This window comes from Schistocerca nitens, chromosome 6, assembly GCF_023898315.1.
Source record: "Schistocerca nitens isolate TAMUIC-IGC-003100 chromosome 6, iqSchNite1.1, whole genome shotgun sequence".
Taxonomy (NCBI): Eukaryota; Metazoa; Arthropoda; class Insecta; order Orthoptera; family Acrididae; genus Schistocerca; species Schistocerca nitens.
In genome coordinates this window covers 536731855-536747417 of record NC_064619.1, presented here as the reverse complement: position 1 = coordinate 536747417, position 15563 = coordinate 536731855, and the positions used below count along the sequence as shown (strand labels likewise).

Here is a 15563-nt window from a genome sequence, read left to right as displayed (position 1 = left end):
CTTATTCCTTTTGTCTTTCTTCGATTTATTCTCAGTCCATATTGTGTGCACATTAGATTTTACATCGGTTAAGTATATCCTGTAATTCCCCTTCGCTTTCACTAAGGGATCATGTCACAGAATTCCGACCACACCCTCTGTCACACTCCTGAACCTAATATTCATTTCTTTCTTTGATTCTTCGATGTACAGATTCAGCAGGAGTGAGGAAAGACCACATCTCTGTCTTGTGCCCATTTTAATCCGAGCACTTCGTTCTTGGTCTGCAATTCTCATTGTGCCTTCTTAGTCCTTATACATACTGTATACTACCCGTCTTTCCCCTCTGCTTACAAGTATTTATTTGAGAATCTCGGACATCTTACATCATTTTACTTTACCGAACAATTTTTGTGGGTCGAAAAATCCTGTGAAGATGTCTTGCTTCCCTTATCAAGGCAACTTCAGAACTACCTCTCTAGTATCTTTATCTAATTTTCTTTTCAGTCCTTCTGCATGTCTTTGTTGATATCAAGTTGGAGGGATAACCTATCATGCTGATTGTACGGTAATCCTCATCTTTGTCTAGCGTCGATATCTTTGGAAAAGTGTGTCTGATATGTTTCCGAAAGTGATGGTACGTCACCAGTTGCACATATTCTCCCCATAAATTTGCATAGACGTTTGGGAGCCATTTTCCTGACCATCTGACCATACAACGGTTTATGATGCTTTCATTATCACCACGAAAAACTGTAATCACATCATTAATTTTTTGTCTGTCTCCGCTACATATCTATTGTTCCGATACACACTGAAAGATCTCTCACCTCAGAGCGAAAATTATATGTGTAGTAATCCAAAAAGTTCCTTTATTAAAATACTTTTTATTCATATGTTATTTTCTGGTGCAATAAGCGTATTTCAGCTCCATGGCCGTTACCAAGCTACCTGCAAACATACGGAGTTGTTAGTGCATATATCTAGGTCTATTTGTAACTAATAACAATTTTTTATACACATCTATCGTAGTACAAACTTCCACATCACATCATTAACAATGTCGCTTACTAGTACGAAGCACTACTGCGTATCGTAGGTGTAGCGCAGACGAAATTCTCTACGTACGTAACGACTCAACATTAAAATTTGTTGCTGAGCAATATTCGCTAAGATGTATTTAATGTTTTTTGAGTTTGACAGATTCAATTCACAGCTAAGTCGACGATGTTGCATGGTTACAGAGTTGGATTGTTCATCTATGGTGTTGTATGCGTTAGTAGCAAATTCTTTGCTAAAGTACGCATGTGTCGTATTTGCCTGTAAATTTGTTTTATCTGTTATTGTTCAAAACTGGTTCAAATGGCTCTGAGCACTATGGGACTTAACATCTGAGGTCATCAGTCCCCTAGAACTTAGAACTACTTAAACCTAACTAACCTAAGGACATCATACAACACCCAGTCATCACGAGGCAGAGAAAATCCCTGACCCCGAGGGGAATCGAACCCGGGAACCCGGGCGTGGGAAGCGAGAACGCTACCGCACGACCACGAGCTGCGGACATTTATTGTGTTCTATAATTTCAATAAAGTTTTCAATACAATTTTTATGTTTGAAGTCGGTTTGTTCGTTAAGAATTTTGGCTGGGTATTAGTGTGCATTTAGATTTCTGTTTCTTCCAGATCATTATTGGGCCCTTTGATGTCAGTGGATACTTTGCAATGAATTTCCGATAATCTTTATATTGTAGTTTCCTATTCGCGTGTGGATGAAGATGGCAGATAACTGTTTCTGGTATGTTTTCAGTATCTGAATTTGAAATTTTTGCCCATTTGGCCTATACAGAATTTTTTGCTGTCATTTCATATCCAGGCGCATATAAAATTATTTTTAGTGACCACGAAAAATCCTATAAAGGCTAAACAGTAACCCAAACCCACTCACAATGTTGAACCATATACAAGCAGAAAACCGGAATGTAAACCAGAACGAAAATGCGCTGCAAATTGTGCATATAGCTTCAAAGGGCCCAACAACGAACTTTTTAGAAGAAACAGTAATTTACGTACACGAGCAAACCGATTTAAACCATAAAAATTATAATGACCATTTTATTGAGGTTACAGAAGACGAGGACGGATAAATCAAACTGACAAGCAAAGACAACACCAAGGAACATTATCGATGATTTTGCTACTACCACACACAACTACATAGATGAATAAGCCAACTATGCAAGCACACAACGTTGTTGACTTAGCTGTCAACTGAAGTTATCTGAAAAATATTAAACAGATCTTAGGGAATACTGCTCAGCAACGAATTGAAGTTCTGAGACATTACATATCTAGAGAATTTCGTCTGCGCTACAGCTACGATATGCCCATTAAAAGATATTAGACAGCGACAGCGTTAACGAAATGTTATGGGTGTACGTACTACGATGGGTGTATAAAAATTGTTATTAGTTACGAAGAGCCATAGATATATCCACTAACAACTCCGTATATTTGTACATAGCTTGATAACCGCCGTGGTGACGTAACAGCTTATAGCACCTTAAAATAAAAAGTATTTGAATACAGCAACGTTTTGTCTTACTACGCGTATAATGTCGTTTCAAGATAGCTATGAACCTGCAGGCCCCGAATAATTCCAAATGCAGCAAAAATGTTGCAGCTATGTCTGTTCCTCCTGGAAGGTTTCTTCAGACGTCTGCTGGTGCCGAAAAGGAATTACCGCACGGTACTCCACACTCTCAGTGGGCTGCACAATTTTCTATTACTTCCTCTAACGCGGGCTACTGTGCTGTGGCATGGAGATTTTAGTACATGCCACAACACGTGCCTGCTAATTCATTTCTTAACCATGTGTTTTTGAGGTGACAGCTAAACATTAGGACTACCCCTTAATATTTCCCACAATGCAGAGACTGGCCTCACACACAACGTCCAATGTAGTGTAACGGTAGTTTCAGAACAAATCCATAGTCAGATCACGGCTAAAATTACATCTTAGAGAACTCTATGACAAAGTAGCGAAAGCACTGACCAACACCGACTCAAAGGAAGGCCTCGGCGCATGTTGGTGACGTCACGTCAGCTAGGCACGGTGAACGCCAGGTCTGTTGCAGGCAGAAAGGCATGGGCGTGCTTATCACTATAAATCTATTATTTTTGGACAAAATGCTTGGTATTGTTTTGGATTCTGCAGTTTTATTTAGACGAAAGATTTTCTTGCTATCGTAAAGCTACAAATGAAGATCATAGTTCTGTATTACTGAATCCTGTCTAAACAAACGCAGATCAATATGAGAAGATGCTTTGCACCATTGCAAGCTTCGGAAATTTTACATTCAAGTAATTATATTTACTTGATCCATTTTGCTATCGAAACTTACCCCAACCCCCTTACAATTAACTCGTTCCTTTTATTTATTTATTTATTTTCGTTTGACATCGTCACTGGAAATGTGAACTAACTTACATGTATAAATGTCCAACTGTTGCTAGTCATTAGATTGCAGTCGTTTTCAACGAAATGAATTCTAAACAGGAGTCAAAATAGCTTCATAGATCGAAAATACTGCTGAGCTTAAACTTTTTTTAAACAGGCACATTAGAAAAGATAAATGTTCCCTTCTTGCAACTGAAACGAGAAACTTTATAAGATAAAAAAATTTTATTTGATGAAACAAGTATCTCTCTTTTGCCTCTTCTTCTGTCCCCACCCCCTCCCCCAACGTGTACAATCGCAAGAAATTTCACTAACTTTCAGTGCTCCTCACCCCAGAGTCAACCGAGATACCTAAAGAAGAGTACCTATATTTTCACGGGTTCTTGTAAAAGCAACCCAGTACAAACGTAACTTCCTCAGATTTACAAATAAGGTAAAGAAGCACGAACTCTGTTGCTGCTGGACCATGAAGTTGTTTTTGTATGTCAATCCTTTAAACAGGTGGAAATTGAACTTCAAGAGTACAGTATTTGTTAAGCAGTCTAATGAATTGCACAATTAATTGATTGCAGAAATCTCTTAGAACACTGTGTGTTGGTCAACTACAACCAATAGTTTCACATTTTCCTGTGTCAGAGAGGGAGACACCACCATTATGAGTACGCCTGCAACAGACCTGGCGTTCGCCATGCCTAGCTGACGTGACGTCACCAACAAGCGCCGAGGCCTTCCTTTGAGTCGGTGTTGACTGAACACGCTGATGAACACTCTCGAGGTATTTCCGTTTTGATACCGAACCGTCAACCGATTACACGGAGATAAGCGGCGGCTTCCAGACTGCAGGCCCTCGGGCCTGAGACTCACCTGGACTGGAGGAGTGGCGCCGGGCGCTGGCGGCGGAACTGTGTGCGGGCCTGGAGGCACGAAGCGGCGCTTTATAGCCGGCACGCCCGCGCCGCTTCCTGGGGCGGCGGGCTGCGCTCTTCCGCGCACTGTCGCAATTCGCGCCGCGACGTCGCTCGTCGCGGGCTAATAACATCTCTCGATCACAGCTGGTAATCACGACACTCCTCTTCAATTTACATAAAAAAACAAGAAACAACAGAGCTTTTACCTTAACCGAATATTCTGTTGGTGCTTGCCAGAGCACAGACGTCGTAAGTATTCTGGATAACCTATTCCACCTCCTGCAATTCGCGATCTTTACAACATGATTACACTCAACGAAGAGCTTATCCGAACGAATAAACAATCTCTGGTGTTCAAATGGTTCAAATCGCTCTAAGCACTATGGGACTTAACATCTGAGGTCATCAGTCCCCTAGACTTAGAAACTACTTAAACCTAACTAACCTAAGGACATCACACACATCCATGCCCGAGGCAGGATTCGAGCCTGCGACAATAGCAGCAGCGCTGTTCCGGACTGAAGCGCCTAGAATCGCTCGGCCACAACGGCCGGCAATCTCTGGAGTACCAGCGATTCTATCTGCTCGGTGGACCTCTGCGAACTGTCACACATTAACCTCGAATATACCTGTGGTACATTACATTGAAACGTATGAAGACTGGAGGAAGAACAATTTACAGCAATGTCTCTAACTAACGATTCCATATACTTCACTAAAAATTTAGGACTGGGAGGCTACGGTCGATATATAAAAATAGTTACTGGCGTTACCGTCGAAAGACATGTTTGGACATAAATTCACTAATCTTACGATGACTCTCGCAAATGGCGACGGAACATCAACATTCATATCTTGACAACGGTCTCTCCGCTAGGGCTCACTCAACCCTTCACTCCGTTCAGTAACACACACACATTCACACATACGTCACATTTTAATTTCGTGCTTCGGTAGCTCAGATGGTAGAGCACTTGCCCGCGAAAGGCAAAGGTCCCGAGTTCGAGTCTCGGTCGGGCACACAGTTTTAATCTGCCAGGAAGTTTCTTTTTAATTTTTGGCTGGGACAACGTTGTCATCGAAGAACGCTGTCCCAGAAATAAATTGATATGATTCCAGTTCCCCAGCTGTGACCAAGGTTTTCAGGAGGTTTCTCCCGGCTGCAGTGCAGCAGCTTTGCAGCAGCTTGTCTGATATTTGTCTGAATCGAACCGCGGCTCTCCAACGGGCTGGATCTCGAACATCTTAGGAGCGGAGACTGAAAAGAGTAAGTTCCATTCCATTCTCTGCGTGGAAAATTTAACTAATGTAAACAGCCGCCATCAAGGTCATCATTGTATAAGAGGAATTCAAATGAAACCCGGTCACTAGTGTAAAGAAACGGTAACGATCTTAATAACACAAAATTTTTGCAATAGAAAGCACACTTACTCAAAAATAGTTGCCAAAACTGTTGGCACATTTATCCCATTGCGACACTAGCCGGTCGATTCCATGCTTGAAGAAGCTAGTAGGCTGCTTTCGGATTCGGGCCTGGACTCAGTCACACACTTCGTCGTCCGTTGCGAACCGATGTCCGCGAACTGCTTGTTTTAGAGGTCCAAACACATGAAAGTTACACGGTGAAAGGTCGGGACTCTACGGTGGATGTTCCAGCGTTCCCAACAAAACTGCTGCAATGTCTTCACCTCATTGGCCGTGTGTGGGCGGGCATTATTATGCAGGAGGATAACGCCATGGACAACACGCCTCGGCGTTTCGACTTAAAGGCTCGTCTAAGGTTCTGTAAAGCGGCTTGATAACGCTGGGCTTGATGGTGATGTCCCGTTCCAGGAACTCGACAAGCAGTGGGCCCTCGTGGTCAATAAAGGACATCATGACCTTACAAGAAATGGTGTGCATGGCCTTTGATTTCTTTGGAGGTGGTGAAATCGCACGTTTCCACTGCTTGCTCTGATGCTTGCTTTCCTTTTCATAATGGTGACACCATATTTCGTCACCTGTGATAATACGCGACAGAAATCCGTATTCCTCCTCTTGATAATGTTGCAGATGACTCAATGACAATGGCATTTTTGTATTGCGCTGTTCGGCGGTCACTTGGTGGGGAATCCACTGCGCCCAGATTTTTCGAAAGTTCAGGTGTTGATGCTTTATGGTGTGGACGGTGCCCACGCGAATACCGACTAACCGATGGATTTCGCCCACGGTGAATCTGCGCTTGTCGAGGACTATAGCATTCACTTCCGCAAATATTTCCGGCGTGATGACACGATGAGCCTGTCCAGGACGAGCGTTGTCTTCCAGTGACTCGCGCCTCTCAAGGAATCGTTTGCACCATTGCACAACACTTGAACGACTCAGACTGTACTCACCATACACAGCCTTCATCCGTCGATACATTTCACGGCCTCCAGCTCCTTCCACCGTCAAAAATCGAATCACTCCTGGTTGTTCTTTCTTACTCGCCTGCATGTTTGGTAGTGGATGATAACTTGTGTGGCCACCTTCTCTTAGGCATGAAACCACACTGGCGGTATGCAACATCAAACGGAGCGCACGCGTCAGTCTCTCTACCAATAGACGGCGCCACCATAGACGCAGTTACGTGGTGGCATCTTACTTGTAAGGCAAAGGTAGACGCACTGATCATCTTTCATTTGAATGAACCTCATATAAACTGATACGTCGAATTTTATATATATTGGAATTCACCTGATATATGTAAAAGTTCACTACATTAAGTTGCCCTAGAAATCTTTAACGTGACTTATGACTTCTTTACTACGTTCGCAGCCTTATAATCCACTTAGCCATCTTACTTGCCGAAGTTTCACTCGAGTGTGTTTGTGAGAATAGGGTGGCATAGCATGCAGTTACTAGCTAGCAGCCCTTATCTGCTTTCGTATTCACCCAGCTCTCTCAGTACACAACATCTAATCGTGATAAAAAAACCTAAAAGAGGAGGTTAATGAACAAAGAGTCACTACAACACCTACTGTAGTTCCTTCTTAATGTTACAATACTTTAATGAGGACTGAGATGGGTAAATGAGCAAATTCGAAGTAATGGGCCATGGTCCGGTAACGACCGAGATGAAAGTTTACGCGAAGATCGTTCTGATACCTCTGACAATGGAATCCATTTATCGCTACAGTGGTTACTAAGCTTGAGTGGGGTAGGAGAGTTTCAGAGCTGGTAGTACGGGTCAAAACCAGAAGAAAATGTCTTGTAAACATGCGCTCTAAAAGTCACACCTTAAGGTCTAAGAGCTGTGAAACATATGTCTTTCACTGAACAAATTTTCCATAGATCTCGAGGAATGCAGTTTAGATGCCATGCTTATGCGGTATATTTCCCTTGTATTTTTTTCTATACTGTGACCTCTGAAATTTGCCTACACTATACTTTTAGCAACAACACTATCGCTATATGCATTCCACTGTCAGAGGTACCACAACGATTTTCGCTAATAACTTCCAGTTCGGTCGTTTTCAGACCATGGTCCCTTGCGTCAAATTGATACATATGTCGTTGTCCATCACGATCACGGAATCACGCTTTATACACTCCTGGAAATTGAAATAAGAACACCGTGAATTCATTGTCCCAGGAAGGGGAAACTTTATTGACACATTCCTGGGGTCAGATACATCACATGATCACACTGACAGAACCACAGGCACATAGACACAGGCAACAGAGCATGCACAATGTCGGCACTAGTACAGTGTATATCCACCTTTCGCAGCAATGCAGGCTGCTATTCTCCCGTGGAGACGGTCGTAGAGATGCTGGATGTAGTCCTGTGGAACGGCTTGCCATGCCATTTCCACCTGGCGCCTCAGTTGGACCAGCGTTCGTGCTGGACGTGCAGACCGCGTGAGACGACGCTTCATCCAGTCCCAAACATGCTCAATGGGGGACAGATCCGGAGATCTTGCTGGCCAGGCTAGTTGACTTACACCTTCTAGAGCACGTTGGGTGGCACGGGATACATGCGGACGTGCATTGTTCTGTTGGAACAGCAAGTTCCCTTGCCGGTCTAGGAATGGTAGAACGATGGGTTCGATGACGGTTGGGATGTACCGTGCACTATTCAGTGTCCCCTCGACGATCAGCAGTGGTGTACGGCCAGTGTAGGAGATCGCTCCCCACACCATGATGCCGGGTGTTGGCCCTGTGTGCCTCGGTCGTATGCAGTCCTGATTGTGGCGCTCACCTGCACGGCGCCAAACACGCATACGACCAGCATTGGCACCAAGGCAGAAGCGACTCTCATCGCTGAAGACGACACGTCTCCATTCGTCCCTCCATTCACGCCTGTCGCGACACCACTGGAGGCGGGCTGCACGATGTTGGGGCGTGAGCGGAAGACGGCCTAACGGTGTGCGGGACCGTAGCCCAGCTTCATGGAGACGGTTGCGAATGGTCCTCGCCGATACCCCAGTAGCAATAGTGTCCGTAATTTGCTGCGAAGTGGCGGTGCGGTCCCCTACGGCACTGCGTAGGATCCTACGGTCTTGGCGTGCATCCGTGCGTCGCTGCGGTCCGGTCCCAGGTCGACGGGCACGTGCACCTTCCGCCGAACACTGGCGACAACATCGATGTACTGTGGAGACCTCAAGCCCCACGTGTTGAGCAATTCGGCGGTACGTCCACCCAGCCTCCCGCATGCCCACTATACGCCCTCGCTCAAAGTCCGTCAACTGCACATACGGTTCACGTCCACGCTGTCGCGGCATGCTACCAGTGTTAAAGACTGCGATGGAGCTCCGTATGCCACGGCAAACTGGCTGACACTGACGGCGGCGGTGCACAAATGCTGCGCAGCTAGCGCCATTCGACGGCCAACACCGCGGTTCCTGGTGTGTCCGCTGTGCCGTGCGTGTGATCATTTCTTGTACAGCCCTCTCGCAGTGTCCGGAGCAAGTATGGTGGGTCTGACACACCGGTGTCAATGTGTTCTTTTTTCCATTTCCAGGAGTGTATGTACGCCTCACCTGTTTCTGTTGTCAGAGGCTAACACAAATAACTATAGGAACACTGCAGGGGACGAGGAATCGGCTAAGATCATGTCAGATTGAAAGGGTACAGTACCTCCCGACACTGAAAATAGGTACAACATTCTTCGTTATTCTAGTCAGAACAATATATTTTTTGTAATAATAACACAATTTCACTTAATACACCGAAGCCGGATACCAGTGTAGGAAAGAAGGACAATTTATTTATTTAATTGATCACATGTGCACTACCACAAAATAAATCCCTGCATCCAATTTGGAGAGATCTGTGAAATGAATGAATGTATGGTCGTCTACTAACTGCAGATAGTGAATGTGCAATATGGGATCATCTTTGAGACTGTCCTTCGGTCACCTTTGGTGGAACCAAAGAGATGAAATTTACCTGAGCTTTGAGCGCCTAAAATGTGGTTGACCAATATGGTAGCATGGTGCTCCCCCACCTCGGCGGAGGTGCGGTGCGAGATGACCTGACGAACAGCCATGTTTCAGCACTCTGGCGCTGGATCTTGTGTTGCTAAGACCTGTCTTAGGTGTGCCCCGAAAAGACAAAAGAGTGGAGAGAATGGTATGCATGTGAAATACTGAAGAGTAGTTTGAAATAATTATTTCTGTATTTCAGGAACTTTTGGGGGCAGAATTAAATGGCAGGCAGGTAATATTAAGGGGACCGTAACAATCTTCGGAAGTGACCAACGGTCACAATCAAACCACATGTGGCAGTAAGTTGAAATACTTGCGAGTACTAGTACTAAGCTGAAATACTTGAGAGTGCTAGTACTAAGTTGAAACACTTCCGAGTGCTAAAGTTCAGCTGAATTACTGGCGTGTGTACTGTAAGTTGGAAATATTTAATAAATCGCGTGTGCAGGACTTGAAATTAGAGACGAGCACTTCCACATGGTGAGTACTGTGTGAGTCCCAATCTGTGTATTAGACAAAGGATAAAGAGAAGTACTCGTCCGTGGTATCAGTCGAGGACTCGCGTGTGTGACGAATATGTTCTTAATATTACTTTGCGTGTTATGTTTCCGTGTGACGCTAGATTCGAACTCTAATACTCTGAGAGAGAAGCAAGGTGAGTCAGCCGTCTATCCAGCAACCCCACTTGGCTTGCATTGCACAGAAAGACGTGCAAATATCCTCCAGAGTTCGTAGTACGAAAGAAAAGATACGAAGTGGGGCAGTGTCGTGTGAAACTGGGATGAGTACTAATTGAAGTGGGAAAGCTGAAAGTGAAGTGATTCTAACGTTGTGACTATACTTTGTGATGTATTCTATGTTGCCAGTGTGATGTATTTCATGTAATTTAAGTATGCGTGGTTTGCATGGGAGAACAGCAATACAGGTTCAGAGGCAGTGGGTTATGGATGTTCCTTTTTGTACCGCTCGGTCTGGAGTAAATTTTCGTGATGATGGGTGTGAGAGTCGAAGTGTGAGATATAGCAAAAGATACACCATCCTATCCAGAAAGTGCACGGCAGCGTTAGATAATTACGAGACCATAAGATAGAGAATCACCAATGTAAAGCCATGCTCACTGGGCGGAGTTTCTCATGGGTAATTGTTGTATAAAATGTAATGGTGTGTTTAGGTTATCTTTGAATCATAATAGAATTTATAGGGATAAAAAAGATAGTGAAAAGAAAAAGATTGGTGGCCTTGTTCTTGGAATAGTGTGTAGTCATGATATCCAGAATTTATAATGTGTGCGCCATTCATAATCAGTGCGATCGCCACGTGTTGATCAAAGCCGTTGGGTAAGAAAGAAAATGTGGTATTGCCAGAGCGTAGTGAACAATCAGAGTTGTGTAAATTCTTAACAGTCAGATGTGCGTTATCCGTTTCCGTTGGGTAATATTCAAACAAGAGAATAAAATGTAGCTTTATTGTAGGTACTAGAGCTCATAATCAGTCATTGATGTTTTGCGATAAATAAGAATAAATCCACTCGCTTGGCAGACTACTCATCTTGCAGGATGACTGCTTGATGCCACAGTATGAGCAAGGCATGTGGGTGCTTCTCAAGATAGCCGTTCTCGACCTATGGCCATGAAAGGGCAACCAGTCACTGGCGACCATTGCAAATTGCTTGCAACACAAAAGTTTTTGAAACAAACCTAACCCGCCTTCTCTCCAGTTAATATCTGTTACCCTAAAGAGCACAGGTTTTTGTTAAATTAGCTTAAATTAAGTCTTCAAGCCGAACATTCGAAGTGGGACTAATTTTAGAGTCCCGTCTACACTATGTTTCGTAAGACTCCAGTTTTCTGTGGTATTTATTGGGTAAAGCGCAATTATTTTTTAAGTCAGCTACGGCAGAAGTACTGCAGTTCCATTAATCTGTTGAAGTACTAAGACACCACTGCAATAAGGTACTCAACAAGTGGTGCTGTAAGTGCCATGTTTGTGCCGATGTTTTCTAATAGCCAAGTGTTTTAACTGTGGGACAGGTTGGAGGGTTAAATATAGGAACTGCCGTGCAAAATGTTAATAACGCCAGAAGAGTTGCATGTCTGTCCCTGATTTGTCGCTGAGCACAGATACTACTCTATAATGTGGAGTCGGCTACTCCTGCTGCACGGAGTAAACTTTTCAGTTTTAATTCCGACCCTTGGATGCTATGTTCTCGTTTTTATATGGGCTATATCCGCCATTTATTAACAAAATAAAGGTTGTATTGCGCTTGAAAATTGCCTATAAGGACGAAACTGGCCAATCATGTAAGGTATAGTAAACTGAATACTTGTGAAAAACCAGCCGGCGTGGATTGCTTCAAAATGTCAGTTAACGAACGTGGAGGAATTGCGCAACAAAATAAAACATCGGGTAGGTCATCAAGTAATTTGTCCCCTCTCAGAGATGTGGAACAAGTTCCAATACAAAGGTACTCGCTTAAAATGGTGCTACACAACAAATATAGAAATCTCAGTTGTGTTGAATGAGTTAATCATAAACTGATGTAATGCAGAAACAAAAACTGGGTCTGTGTAGTATAAAATCTGTTCCAATGGAGAAAGCAAATCAATTAATTTTCATATGGCACGCTGCATACCAGATGCTCTCACAAACAAAGGTGCATACAGACCTTGTCATCATGGTGCTCTAACCCTTGTTCGTCCACCACCATCGCGGATTCTTGTGGTTCTACTTCTTCGTGAACGCCGGGACTGCTCTGGCAAAACCGGGACAGATATCTTCCCTCCTATAATTTGAAGTAGCTTGTGCCACATATCTATCATCTGTGGCGGTAGTTTTTTAAACTGTCTTTCTCACCATTTCCCCGACCTTATAAATTTGTTTTATCTAGCCAAAGTTACTAACACGTGTGTCATACACGCCTGAAATATCGCATACTATCCCTTTGTACACCGACACACGGGGCGGCACCCCTCTGTCCGCTACAGCCTCACATACGTCCTGCAGACCTATGTAACACGAGGACACGAATTAGGGTCAGAGTGTAACTGTGACCCCTGCTGTCGCAGACAGTTTCGCAGAAACCACACCAGCTGTGTGTGTGTGTGTGTGTGTGTGTGTGTGTGTGTGTGTGTGTGTGCGTGTGTGTGTGTCTTGCTATGGAGCACGTCGTGCGTATGTGCAATGATGTACGTATAATAAATGTAGGTTTTTCCGCCATGTGTAGTGTACAAACTTAAGTTAAAACACTGACCGAAGTGACACATTGGCGGCCGGCCGAAGTGGCCGAGCGGTTCTAGGCGCTACAGTCTGGAACCGCGCGACCGCTACGGTCGCAGGTTCGAATCCTGCCTCGGGCATGGATGTGTGTGATGTCCTTAGGTTAGTTAGGTTTAAGTAGTTCTAAGTTCTAGGGGACTGATGACCTCAGCAGTTAAGTCCCATAGTGCTCAGAGCAATTTGAATTTGACACATTGGCGTGACTCTGAGTTCGGACTCGAACAATGACGATTTGTATCAGTTGCTGTCCCTTAAGCTTCTGATTATTTCCGTAATACTTCTGAACTAATTTCTTTGGAAGGACACAGTTAATTTCGTTCCTTTTTCTTCCATGTACTCCGTCGGCAGTGACCTTGTAGAGAGATTGTTAAACTCTTATCCTCCTTCATTTATTTCGGAACAGGTTCTATGTTAAGAATTACTGCTTTTCGCCTCACACAGAAGTCCAAAAACGTCATATACAAAGCACTCTTTGCTTACTGATAGCCTTTCCCATTTGATTTAGCTTACTGCAATTACGACCAAAATGTCGGCCGTTGTTTATTTCATATGAAAGCAAATAAAAAATTTAAGCAGTGTGTAGTATTTGCCCTCATTTAATGCCACAATCAAAATACTTCGTCTCCAACAATATTTACCCAACATCTTCATAAATTTCAGTAAACTAATGCAGTGCTGTGTACAAATAAAGTCGTTATGTGTAACTTAACTGTTACTGTTCTTCAAACTAATTTGACTGCGAATCTAGCACAGGAAGAGATAATGTGTAAAATTTATTATACTGTCATGAGAGATCTACTCAGTTGTAGCTGAAACGTATTTGTGACAGTACTGTGGCTGAGGATTTTTAGATTCTTTAAATGGGTGCATAGTTCCTTCTAGAAAATTACAGAACCCCGTTCTTTATTTGATGGACGCGGACCACAAATTGTGCACCATGTTATAACAGACCGGGTAGATTATATGAAGACTTCATTACTGACTGCATTTGGAGTTATCATTTCCATTATAGCTGACGACAGAGCAAATTAAAGACAGCCGTCTGCTCCCGTATCACATCTACATCTACTTGATTACTCTGCTATTCACAATAAAGTGCCTGGCACAGGGTTCAATGAACCACCTTCAAGCTGTCTTTCTACCTTTCCACTCTCGAACGCCCCGCGAGAAAAACGGGCACTGAAATTTTTCTGTGCAAGCCCTGATCTCTCTTAATTTATCGTGATGATCATTTCTTCCAAGGTAAGTGGGTGTCAACTGAATGATGATTGAAATTTCATAACAAGATCCCGTCGCAAAGAAAAACGCCTTGTTTTAATGACTGCCACACCAGTTCACGTATCATGTCTGTGGCACTGCCTCCCCTATTTCTCGATACTACAAAACTAACCGCATTTCTTTGAACTTTCTCGATTTCATCCGTCCGTTCCACCTGATGCGGATCCCACACCGCACAGCAATACTCCAGAATAGGGCGGAGAAGCGTGGTATAAAGCAGTTTCTTTAGTAGACCTGTTGCACCTTCTAAGTGTTCTGCCAACGAATCGCAGTCTTTGGTTTGCTTTACCCACAACATTATCTTTGTTCCAATTTAGGTTATTTGTTATTGTAATTCCTAAGTATTTAGTTGAATTTACAGCCTCAAAATTTGTGTGGCTTATCACGTAATCAAAATTCAGCGGATTTCTTTTAATACTCATGTGAATAACTTCACACTTTTCTTTATTCAGGGTCAACTGCCACTTTTTGTACCATACAGATATCTTACCAAAATCATTTTCCAATCCGTATTGGTCATCCGATGACTTTACAAGACCATAAATGACTGCATCTTCTGCAAACAATCTAATAAGGCTACTCAGATCGTCTCCCATGTTGTCAATACAGATCAGGTACAATAGAGGGCCTAACACTTCCTTGAGGAACGCCGGTTATTGGTTACAAGGCTCTTGTGAGGAACGCCGTCGAAAGCCTTCTGGAAATCTAAAAATATGGAATCAAGCTGACGTCTCCTATCGACAGCACTCTTTACTTCATGAGTATAAAGAGCTAGTTGTGTTTCGGAAGAACAATGTTTTCTGAATTCGTGCTGATTATGTGTCAATAAATCGTTTTCTTCAAGGTAATCCATAATGTTCGAACACAGTATATGTTCCAAAACTCAACTGCAAATCGACGTGAGTGAAATGGCCTAATAATTCAGCGGATTACTCATGTTTCCCTTTTTGGGTATTGGTGTGACTTCAGCAATTTTCCAGTCTTTTCTGTGAGCGAACGGTTTTATATAATTGCTAAATATGGAGCTATTGTATAAGCATACTCAGAAACGAACATGACTGGTATACAATCTGGACCGGAGGCCTCGCCGTTATTAAGTGATTTAAGCTGCTCTTAGGTCCAGCCGAGGATATCTGCTTATATGTTTCTCATCTTGGCAGTTGATCTTGATTGGAATTCACTTCGTCTTCTTTGGTGAAGGAGTTTCAGAAAA

At 43.4% G+C, this 15563-nt stretch overlaps 1 protein-coding gene across 1 annotated transcript in view; it reads right to left on the bottom strand.

The window, feature by feature from the left end:
* Nucleotides 1-12503, bottom strand: part of LOC126263446 (mucin-5AC-like) — a 31751-nt gene extending 19248 nt beyond the window's left edge. The window contains exons 1-2 of the mRNA XM_049960540.1: nucleotides 12462-12503; nucleotides 4303-4467 (exon numbers count right to left, since the gene is read on the bottom strand). Of these exons, the coding sequence (XP_049816497.1) occupies nucleotides 4303-4467; nucleotides 12462-12503 (207 nt within the window). The remainder of the gene's footprint in view (nucleotides 1-4302; nucleotides 4468-12461) is intronic.
* Between the last annotated feature and the right edge of the window lie 3060 nt (nucleotides 12504-15563).